This window comes from Saccostrea cucullata, unplaced genomic scaffold (assembly GCF_032062105.1).
Source record: "Saccostrea cucullata isolate Sc308-1 unplaced genomic scaffold, CSIRO_AGI_Scuc_v1 ctg16348, whole genome shotgun sequence".
Taxonomy (NCBI): Eukaryota; Metazoa; Mollusca; class Bivalvia; order Ostreida; family Ostreidae; genus Saccostrea; species Saccostrea cuccullata.
In genome coordinates this window covers 123-12,500 of record NW_026923815.1, presented here as the reverse complement: position 1 = coordinate 12,500, position 12,378 = coordinate 123, and the positions used below count along the sequence as shown (strand labels likewise).

Sequence of the window (12,378 nt, the reverse complement as noted above, 5' to 3'; positions counted from 1 at the left end):
ACAGATGACGTCATCAATTGTTGTGTTCTTCGACATCATGATGTCAAATCCGATGTGTAGCTACAAGTTTAGAACGTGTAATACACTGTCTACACATACGACATAAACGTGTAAAGTTCTTTTTTTCTTGTTTCAGTTGACTATACTTCAGTATTGTTATGTCACTTGTAACTAAACCTCTTTAATACCTTAAACTTAAAGCTCTGCCAAAAGATGGAGGGCAAGAACACTTAAGAGAATTTAGCTTGAGATGGACAATATCTTGGCACTTTATTAATGATTGCTTATAATTGAAAAGTTGGAAACAACAGGTTGGTATACATGTACCTGTAGGAAATGCAAGATGTAGACTTCAAACTGAAATATGGTGGAATGCAAGGCTTAACTTTATTGTCATTAAGAATATGTTACTAATACAGGATCTTTTCCTTTGTTGGCAATTTAAGATTAAGAAACCACTAAGATATTATCTTTATAATGATGTACTTGTTATATTTGCAGGTTGCTCCAGACAATAAATACAAGATATGGACTGAGGAATCCATGACTCTCTTCTCCCAGCTTGTTTCGGGGAGGAGGTTTAACTGCATGCCTTACTATTTGTCAGATGACCCATCCCTTCCCACTGTAGTTGGATTATTTTTTAATATCCCAGAACAGATTATAAAGGATGGAAATATTGTCCTGCAGCCAGGACCGAAGCAAATCAGTATCCATGAATACATGATTGAAAAGGTTTGAAATGTTCTATATTTATATCAAAATATTAAGATATACTGTATGTGTACTAAAAAAAGCGGGCTTCATAGTGGCTTTGGCGTGGACAAGAATGCGCTGATTCATGAATGCCACTAGAAAATGTGACGCGCCAAGCAAAAACCTCCCTTAACGAAGAATTTTGACATTTTCAGTTTTTTATTGATTCTTATAGAGTTTTTCTTTCTCTTTCATTTGATGTATAACATGACATATATTTCTGTATATAAATATATAAAAGATCGCATGACAAAGACGGAATATTTACTTTGACGTACATGTACAGTGTAGGCGTGCGTAACTGCATGAATTTTCATAATGTAAAATCGTAAAATGACGTAAAGCTATATAATAATTAAGTTGATGATACTTATTATTAAACTTTTTATTTGATTTCCTTAAAAGTATCAACAATTAAGATTTTTTCATTGTAATAATAGAAAATAAACATTCTAAAGTATATCTTTGAGAAACAAAAGACGGGGAGGGGGGTGGGGGGTGATGGACCGAAATGATCGTCAAGGGAAAAAAAAAAAAAACTCATGACAAAATCAAAAATCTTCTCTTCCGCTGGCAGGTCTTCCAATTCATGGCTTTTTAATGCAGTTAGCGGCAGAAATCTACATCACTGCAATAGTAAAAGAAAATAAGCAACATTTGAATTTAAAAAATCCTATTGTGGTAGTACAGACGACACACGTACGACTTCCTACTAGCTTAGGCTAGTGGGATAACCTAAAGCTTATTCAGTAAAGCACAGAGGCCTCGGGTTCGTTCCCAATTAAGCAGAGGCACGTAATTTTCTCTGTCACACTATCAAAGTATTGTCTTAAAAAAAGATCGAGACAGCCCTTAACCCCCCCTACCTACCCCCCACCCCCACCCCGGGCATTAAAAGTCTATACAATACAGAAAAGATAGAAAGTATTGTCATAGTACCTGAAATTTTAAAGAGTGCGACAGGTTGTTTTTCTATCTAAAGGAAAAATAACATTTCTTTTACCACAAAATAACTATTTACATGTTTTAGTTTCGAATGTTTTAATACTGAAGACTTTTTGGCTTATTGAAAAGATATTCTGCACCCAAGAATAAATTGTACTTGTCTCTTGTAGTAGAGTGTGGTCCTTTTCTTCTTCGGGTGTCGTTATGAAATCAGTCTTTCATTCACAAGAAGAACTTAAAAAGTTGTCAAACTTGTTTCCAATGCGTTTGTATAATTCAATAAATGCATTATTTAAATCAAATCAATAAAGATTAGGTGCATCAAAGTTTATAGTGTCCAATCATTATTTCTTAGTAATTTTTTAACATTTGATTCATTTTTCCTGGCCTTCCGTTTCCTATTTTATATTCATGTTTAAATTATTGAAAATAAATATATTTAGAATTATTTTTGCAACTAAATGCATCTGCATACTTTTCGGTGAATCAGCATGTAACACCAATCCCTACCTAATAAAATATATGTATTTTTAAATCTTGTTAAATAAAAAAAAAAATCTGCAATTTATATGTATGAAGTTAATCATGAATTAATTTTGAACCGATCATTGTATATAAGTCGAATAACAAACCACAATACCAGAATATATATGATTCCCACAAGTGACACGTACACTCCACAACTTCATTTCTAGGAATAGAATGTAAGGCTTATACTAAGCTTCACTGTTACCTTCCTGAGAAAGTACATGCACACATTATGATTTATTTTAACCATATAAAATGCTAGTTGCATTTTAGTATTGGTTAAACATGCGTGTTAAAAATAGCAACAGAAAGTAAGAGAACGGGTAAAACATTCTTATCGATCATCGTAAACTGGAGGGGGCATGTCTCAGCTATGGACATTCACGCTTAATTGATTACCTGAACTAAACAAGAACAAGGCACACATGTACAATCTTAAGCTGTAACTTTTGTTATTTTTTTTAAATAATTAATTGTTGTAATTTATACATTTTTTTTTATAAACGAGAAGCTGTACATGTATGAATGGGTTAGTTGATCAAGCACGCAATATTCAAGTCGACCAACATGTATCTTTTTATGTTCGATAAATCCTTTATCTTAGAATATATAGCGATTTGATCATTGACTTAGTAAAATATACATTGTATTCAGATATTTATATCCCCCAACTTCCATATATCTTGAACAAATATAGGCATATTACCACGGATTAATATATTATGCATAGGCGTCGGAACCGGGAGAGGGGGGCTAGGAGGGGCTTCCTCCCTCACTTTTTTTCCCAAAGATAGACATAGTAGACATTTTGGACATTGCTGCGTAGGCTTAGCCCCCCCCCCCCCCCCCACTTTCCATAGACATGTTGCAGTATAGGTTTAAAATGGGGAAAGTGGTGGCGTTTGGAAAAAATTTTGGTACTGGAATTCGAACCTAACCCCCCTCCTCCCGTAATAGGATTTTCGTGTGTAACCAATGCACATTTCCTTTTTTTCTTGCTTGTCAGGTCTTTTTGAAGGTATAAAAAATTCTTATACCTAGCCCCCCCCCCCCCTTTCAATTTGCTTCCGACGCCAATGTTTTGTGCAGATTTGTACCGTACTAATTTTGAATTAAACTGCCCATACATGTACATGTTCAATGCAACTTTTGCAGGAAAAATTTATTGACATTGTTAAAGTTTATTACATGTATACATTTAATAAATTACGTGTAATTGGTAGCAAATTTTCATAATTTGAAACGCATATACATATTCATTTAATTGCGATTTAACAGAAGGAAACAGGCGCGGATCCAGGAATTCAAGTTAGAGGGGGCGCCAAAAGTAGGCAAGGGGTCTGGGGGCCGCCTTGAGGCCCCCAGTGGGTCCAGGGCAAAGCCCTGGTGGGGGCCCAGGGGGCGAAGCCCCCGGAAGCTCCTGGGTTCTAGAGATTTTGTAGGGTAAAAATGAGGTTTACCAAGTAGATATATTTACATTTTCTAGACGAAACTGTGATTTACGTTATCTTTCACAATTTAGGGGGGGGGGGGGCGCGCCGGGTGCGCCCCCCTTAAATCCGCCACTGCGGAAACAAGATTATTATTTTCCAAGGTAGATGTTAAGTCATGAAATGTTGGTAGTAAAGTCTTTGTCGGGGAAATTATTACTACAGGTTAAATAATCCTTAATACTAAAGGTTAAAATAAAATCATTAAAAAGAAAGTCTTTAACCGCTAAAACGTTTAATGTATACTTTCATACTGCATTGATGTTTTAAGTAAAGAAGGCTGAATGAGCACCGGAGACAATACTACATGTACATGCAACAGCCTGATTCAGCGATTTTATAAATGACCGAAATTATGATGTTTTCAGGAATCCAGAACTCCAGAATCTTCGTTAGTACATGTAGATAAACCATGCACAAAATAATAATAGGTGGGAATGTTTTGAAAGTGTTCAAACAAATTGTATGAATTTGTAACAATTTGTATGAATTATAACATTTTAGAGATGTATCATGTTTGCCATTTTTACATTCGGTGTATTGAGTATAACCTCAGATTATGAAAAGGTCGATAAAGATATTGTTCAATCTGTTTAATTCTCAATCATGAAATATTTTAGATAGTGGGACTGTAACTTACAATGTATGCGAGCATCCGTAAATTCAAGACAAAATTTGCACGAAGTATCGAAAGAAATAGAGCAGACACGCGACACAGGAGAAAGGGGGGGGGGCGAATTTTTTCTACATTTTTTGTACAACATGAGAAGGTGTTCAACAATAAAATAAATTGAGAAGCTCAAAAGGTCTTTCTTCAAAATATTCATTTTAAATCGACAGCTAAAACTAATTGCGGAAGAAGCGACCAAATAAAAACTCTTTGTCGTATCTATAGAGAATACTTTTTTTAAAAAGTAAACTTAACTATTTATCGATAACAGTTCACGTTTTATTTATGTAAACGGTAGCGTTAACTGTCCCAACCCAGTTTATACCGTATAAATTGGATAGCTGTTAAATTAATTCCACAAATAAAAGAGAAGTAATTCAGGTCAATTTTCATTGCATCGCTATTTAAATAAAAATACCCTTGTTTAATGCTCCTGTTAAATTGCATGTGCATCACGATGAAACAGCTGGACATTAAATTTAAAAAACTATCTTTAAAAACTTGTTTGTTTGTCCTTTTAAAATGAACCGACTAAAATCTTTTTAAAACTTCCAAATTATTAATTCCGGAATTTTCTCATCCTATCAACACCTTTTTTTTTATTTCAGAAAGTATGCCTTCAATCTTTTTCAACACTGAAAATTTCCGACAAAAAAATCGACCTACCTACCGATGTAATTTTTTTTAACCCGAATAGGGGGAGAGCAAACAGATTTCATTTTAAAAATGGCCCCACGGGAATTTTTCAGCCACCACTGGAAATCTTTAAAAAATACACACTTAATTGTGAAAAAGAAAGATCAAACAGACACTTGACGGAGACTAAGTTTTTAATGAATAAACTACATCAGATTACACCCAAGAATCTGTCTTAGCATATAAATAAAACAACATCCCCTTGTTCTACTGGGAAGAGTTTCTCTCAAGGAGACGTTTTTACGTCGCATTTACCTTGTTGACTTTAGACGCGTCTTTTGACGTTACGTCATAATAGACGTAAGGGAGGTTTTTGCTTGGCGCGTCACAAATCATTTACAGTAAAACTCGTTTAGTACGAACACGGATATTGCAAATTCATAGATATAGCAAAGATATGGATCCCTACCTATATAAATTTAAGGAATTCCTTACACAGATTATAGCAAATTACAGATACAGCGAAGTAATTTCATATGTCCCATAGAGTTCGTGATATACGAGTTCTACTGTACTAAGAAAAGACAAGGCATGAACATGTGTCGCACTAATTCATTATTACGGTAACAACTCTATATCACTGGATTCCACTAATTTTGAATACGCCAATTAATGTACACGTACAGTATTTGATATTTTGGAAATGGCGACACCTGTTAAATTGCCTTATTGATGCAAAACCTTATAATTGGTACATTTCACGCAAAAAAGGCATTTATATTTTTACAGGGTTTGGCAAAATCCATATCATTGGAGGAGCAGCTTCAGTTGTTAAACTGCTCTCCTGTAAAGGAGGAACTAAAAGACAGTCTGAGAAAGGATGGGAAAGGTGTGACATCAAGTGACAGTGAGGACTGCAGGAAACCAAACAAAGACCACACAACCTCTGTAGAGAGTAAGTCTAAGTTTAACATAGGGAGCAGTGTGGAGACATTGTCTGATAGTACACACAGTGTACCACGCTTACCCAAGTCTTCTACTAGGGACGAGAGAGAGCGTAAGACTAAAGCCGAGAAGGAAAAAAGAGAGGCCAGAGCTAAACAGAAACAGAAAGATTCCCAGGACAAATCCCAAGTCAAACTGTCCAAAACAGAAGAGGCTAATTCAAAGGAGGTATCAAAGTCCACAGTAAAGAAACAGCGTGACAAAGATCATGTAGAGGAGGCTTCTGATTCCGCTGGACCTGTGTGTTCTACTCCCAGAGATAGAGACAATGTCCATAACAATCTGAATGTAGAGAAGACACAGGACAAGAGGACAGTACAGGAATCTGCTCAGAATATCACAGAAGTCAAGATACAGAACATGGCCGAGGATTCTGTGTCAGTAAAGTCATTGTCAGAGTCAGAGTGTCTGACTACGACGTACACTGTAGACAAGTCAGTCAATCTCCCCTCTAACATTAATGTAGACATCCCCGGTCTTATGGTGATGCTATCTCATGTTGAATCTCCATCCAATTTTTATGTCCATCTCGTGTCCGAATTGAGTGCTAAAACTATTGATCATTTGCATCTTAGTCTGAATAAGACAATGGAGCAGATGTCTCGGAAGCAGCTACAGAAGATGAGCAAATCTTTCCAGCCCTCTGTGGGAGATTTATGTTGTGTCTTGTTTACTGAGGACAATCAGTATTACAGAGGACTGATAACCCAGCTAGAGATGACCTCTCCCTCCAAGGCCAATAAAACATCAGAAGATCCAGAATATGTTGGAAAAGTTCATGTATTTTACATAGACTTTGGTAATCATGAAGTCGTCCCCAAGCGCAGGGTGTTCCCCCTACCCCAGCAGTACACGGATCTCCCCGCCCTGGCTGTCCACGTCAGCCTGGCCTACATCCAACCCACAGTCCCCAGAGGATCTCCCAAGAAGGAGGTGCAGTGGACAAAGGAGGCGGTGGAGAAGTTCATCTCTATCACAGGGTTTGATTCGGCCATGAGTATGATTATTGTGGATGGAGGAGATATTCAGAAAATGCTGGAAAAGTAAGTGGTACAGTACACATCTTTCAGTGCATCTATGCATAAAACCTCCAGTGTGAGACAGAAAATAAAAGACATTCTATTTTAAAAATTAGAATTATTGAAAATTATGTAGATTTTATATATATGAAGGATAAAGTACGTCAAACTTGATATTATTTGTTCTTGAATTTCCAGTCACCCTCGTGTAGTGGTGGAGATGCCCCCATTACAAGTGTTGTTAGTAGATACCTCTAAGGAGGAGGAGGATGTGTGTGTCAATATGGACCTCATCAGACTGGGTCTGGCCAGGCTGTGTGCTGTAGAAAACCCATCAAAGGATACTACTGCAGATGAAACACCAAATGGTGAAAATCCATCGAAAGACACCCCAACAAGTGAACCACCAAATAGTAAGTTGTGGTTTTATATTTGAGGCTAGCATTCAGTTTTGCAAAATGCTACTTGGTACCTAATCAGATTGAATAAGAATGCATTCTTATTTGATTTTAGCTAATGGAGTTGTCCATGGTTTACAAAAAAAAAAAAACTGAAATTATTTCAAAATGTAATACATGTATCTGCAGTTTTGATTCTGATTTCAATAAAACTAAACTGCACTGAGAAACATAAATCTTTAATACGTTGTTGTTTATTTCAACATTCTTGCTGTGGTGACCTAAAAATAGAAATTTCACTTAAATTCCTTCCAAATGTATTTCCTTCAATAATTTTGGAGTGATTTCAATAAACAGTAGTACAAACTAACCACACTAAGCTCATTGGAGATATTGATAACATTATTGTTACTATGTAGTACTATGTACCTGTAGTACTATGCTGTACTGTTTTCAGTGACCTCTCCAGATGATATACAGGACTGGAACCCGATGTTGGAGGATTACATGGACGTCAGGAACTCCTACAGGGTGGACGTGGACGACGCCGGAGTAGCCACCGTGGGCATCAGTAAGGACCGTCTTCATTGTTCTAGATCAGAGAAACTTGCAAGTTTATTTTATAGCATTCTTTTGTGTCATGTTTATTTTCTTGTATTGATCAGAGGCCCAAGATGAAAAGAGGATTTGTAGATTTTACCAAAAGAACAAGTGCTGGCGAGGGGATAAGTGTCCATACAGACATGTCATTGTCGCAGAAGGTGAGATGTGTGTCTTTGTGAAAAAGACATTAAAATTGTTAATAGTTCCAGTTTTAACCAAGTTGCAGCAATGCTAATTGTCAAGTGAGTAAGTAGGTGGTCTTCTTTAAGATTTGTCTTATGACAGGTTACTTTATTCTCCATATAACACCCTTAGAGCTATATGTAGACTTTTTTAGCTCACCTGAGCCAAAGGCTCAAGTGAGCTTTTCTGATCAAAATTTGTCCGTTGTCTGTCGTCGTCGTCGTCGTAAACTTTTCACATTTTCATCTTCTTCTCAAGAACAACTGGGCCAATTTCAACCAAACTTGCTACAAAGTATCCTTGGGTAAAGGGGATTCAAGTTTGTTCAAATGAAGGGCCACGCCCTTTTCCAAGGGGAGATAATTATGAATTAGAGAAAAAAATTAATGGCATTTTTAAAAAATCTTCTTCTCAAGAACCCCTGGGCCAGGAAAGATGAAACTCATGTGGAATCATCCTCAGGTAGTGTAGATTCAAGTTTGTAGAAATCATGACCCCCGGGGTTAGGGTGGGGCCAAAATGGCGATCAAAATTTTACATAGGAATACATGGGAAAAATCTTTAAAAATCTTCTTCTCAAGAACCACTGGGCCAGGAAAGATGAATCTCATGTGGAATCATCTTCAGGTAGTGTAAATTCAAGTTTGTTCAAATCATGACCCCCGGGGATAGGGTGGGGCCACAGTGGCCGATCAAAGTTTAACATAGGAATATATAGGAAAAATCTTTAAATATTTTCTTCTCAAGAACCACTTGGCCAGGAAAGATGAAACTCATGTGGAATCATCCTCAGGTAGTGTTAATTCAAGTTTGTTCAAATCATGACCCCCGGGGGTAGGGTGGGGCCAATATGGCTGATCAAATTTTTACATAGGAAGATATAGGAAAAATCTTTAAATATTTTCTTCTCAAGAACCACTTGGCCAGGAAAGATGAAACTCATGTGGAATCATCCTCAGGTAGTGTTAATTCAAGTTTGTTCAAATCATGACCCCCGGGGGTAGGGTGGGGCCAATATGGCTGATCAAATTTTTACATAGGAAGATATAGGAAAAATCTTTAAAAATCTTCTTCTCAAGAACCACTTGGCCAGGAAAGATGAAACTCAAATGGAATCATCCTCAGGTAGTGTAGATTCAAGTTTGTTCAAATCATGACCCCTGGGGGAAGGGTGGGGCCAAAATGGCCAATCAAATTTTTACATAGGAATATATAGGAAAAATCTTCTTCTCAAGAACCATTGAGACAGGAAAGATGAAACTCTTGTGGAATCATCCCCAGGTAGTGTAGATTCAAGTTTCTTCAAATCATGACCCCCTGGGGTAGGGTGGCACCAAATGGCCGATAAAAGTTTTAAATAGGAATATATAGGGAAACCTTTTAAAATCTTCTTTTCAAGTACTTCAAAGCCATGCTTAGTGATATTTATAGGGAATCATCCTCAGATATTGTAGATTCTAGTTTGTTCAAATCATGACCCCCTGGGGGGTTACAATTCAAGCCCTCCCCCCTCAGTAAATTTTTAGTTCTGATTTGATATGTGCTTTTTTCTAGCCAATTGCTCAGGTGAGCGATGTGGCCCCTGGGCCTCTTGTTTGTTAATTCGTTTTATAAAATTAAAAAGTGCTTCCCACTTTTCAAACTTTACCTCTGGGCATTTCTCTCTGACTTGATGTCATTGAAAATAAATATAGACAAACTTTTCAATCTCAAACATTTTGGGATTAGGAGAGGATATTGGGGCTGACATTCATTGAGAAGCAGTTTGACTTCTAACTTATTATGTTCCCCAAACGAAGTTGGGGAACATATTGTTTTTACTCTGTTTCTTATTATTATTATTATTATTATTATTTTTCTTCTTCCTGGGAAAATTTTGTCCACGAGTGATCTTGTAAACTACACATCCGACTTAGGTGAAACCTTTTTAGGGTTAGTAGGCATGTTATGTAGAGTTGCCAAACAAAGGTCATTTTGCGCACACGTGCTTGCAAGAGCGCGCACGTGCATTAGGTGAAATTACCAATATAATGGATATTGCCGTAACTTTTCTATTTTTTGATGAAATTTTTTGAAACTCATAATGTAAGGATACATTAGTAGTATAGACAAGATAGCATGGTCAAAATAGCAAGATTTCACGCGCATGCACGTGCGCTTTGCTCTGATTGCCTGAAACTAAAGTATCAATAACTTTCTTGTTTCTTGTCATAATCCTTTGAAATTTTGAACATAGTCCTACATTATAATGATCTACCGCATGATATATAAGAATTTTCATGAAAGCATGCACATGTGCGCGTGCTGCAAGCTGATTGGCTGAAACTTTAAATGGCTATATCTCCTTTGTTTTCTGACGAAATTCTTTGAAATTTAAAATATAGTCATGCATTGGGATATCCTACAAAATGATATAGAAAAAATATCATGAAATCACGCGCATGCACGTGTGCTGCAATTTGATTGGCTGAAACTTTAAATTGCTATATCTCCTTTGTTTTTTGATGAAATTCTTTGAAATTTAAAATATAGTCATGCATTAGGATATCCTACAAAATGATATTAAAAAAAAATCATGAAATTACGCGCATGCACGTTTGCTGCAATCTGATTGGCTGAAACTTTAAATGGCTATAACTCCCTTCTTTTTCAACCAAACAGGATGGGATTTAGAACATAGATAGATGTAAGGGACTCCTACAGGAAGGTATGATCATCATGCACGTGCACGCACGTGCGTGCATTTGAAACGAGTATATTTAAAAATACTCTTGAATGAGTGATTTTTATTACTTTTGGACTGAATGCTTTAATATATAGTATATTAAAATATATAAATAGTATAGACAAGATGATATGGTCATAACACACATGCATTCACATGCGCTTGGGTGCAATGCTAAAAATTGAATAGAATTGGTATCCTTCTGGGAAAACGTTGTTAAAGTCAAAAATGCACAGAGTTTGTCTTATTTAATGAAGCTTACAGGGAATATGGCACCGAAAGGGAGTTGGGGAGCGTTTGGGGAACATCTGTAACGGTTCCCGTTACAATTAGCACTAGTTTTTCTTGTTTTGGCATAAAATAATAATTTTTAAGATGCCATAAACAGCAACTATTTTGCTTTACCACAGCTGTTTTGGTAAGAAAGAATCTACCTTCATGAATAAGTAAACCGAATGCTCACTGATGTACTGAATGCTAACTGATATATTTTGCTGACAACAGGTGCCCTGACAGGAGATGTGGACTACGTGTACGGGGATGTCATGGAGGAGTACCACCAGGATGAACTTCCTGACCCGGGATCCTGGATTGCCTGTGAGGTGTCCACCATCTTAAACCCTTCACACTTCTATATTGTCCTGCCTTTTGGTAAAGAACCCCTGGCATCTCTAGAACCAGCCAAAAAAGAAGGTATTGCTTGTAAAATTGTAAATTTTTATGCCCCCTTCAAAGAAGGGAGGGCATATTGTTTTGCTGCTGTCCGTCTGTCTGTCTGTCAGTCCACTTAGTTTCCGTTCATTTTCTTCACAACCGTTGCACATACTGAAATGAAATTTGGTATACAGATATATCAGATGAATATCTAGGTCAAGTTCTGTTTTGGGTATGATCGCACCATTTTTGACAGAGTTATGCCCCTTGGACTTAGCAAAATTCCAATAATTTGCAGTTTCCGTTCATTTTCTTTGCAGAGGTTGCACATACTGAAATGAAATTTAGTATACAGATAAATCAAGTTCTGTTTTGGGTACGGTCGCGCCATTTTCAACAGAGTTATGCCCCTTGGACTTAAAAAAATTCCAATTATTTGCAGTTTCCGTTCATTTTCTTTGCAGAGGTTGCACATACTGAAATGAAATTTAGTATACAGATAAATCAAGTTCTGTTTTGGGTACGGTCGCGCCATTTTCGACAGAGTTATGCCCCTTGGACTTAGAAAAATTCCAATTATTTGCAGTTTCCATTCATTTTCTTCGTAGAGGTTGCACATACTGAAATGAAATTTAGTATACAGATTTATCAGATGACTAGCCATGTCAAGTTCTGTTTTGGGTACGATCTTGCCATTTTTGACAGAGTTGTGCCCTTTTGGACTTTGAGAAATTCCATTTTGGGGGGAGGGGGGCATAAGTGTTTT

General features: G+C 36.8%; 1 protein-coding gene across 1 annotated transcript in view; it reads left to right on the top strand.

Annotated features, from left to right (window-relative positions):
* LOC134264952 (uncharacterized) overlaps window positions 1-11,651 on the top strand; it is a gene marked incomplete at its 3' end in the record, with an annotated part of 11,897 nt that extends 246 nt beyond the window's left edge. Inside the window, exons 2-7 of the mRNA XM_062747190.1 lie at window positions 502-735; window positions 5,815-7,073; window positions 7,248-7,417; window positions 7,905-8,018; window positions 8,113-8,208; window positions 11,463-11,651. Coding sequence (XP_062603174.1) covers window positions 502-735; window positions 5,815-7,073; window positions 7,248-7,417; window positions 7,905-8,018; window positions 8,113-8,208; window positions 11,463-11,651 — 2,062 coding nt within the window. The remainder of the gene's footprint in view (window positions 1-501; window positions 736-5,814; window positions 7,074-7,247; window positions 7,418-7,904; window positions 8,019-8,112; window positions 8,209-11,462) is intronic.
* Between the last annotated feature and the right edge of the window lie 727 nt (window positions 11,652-12,378).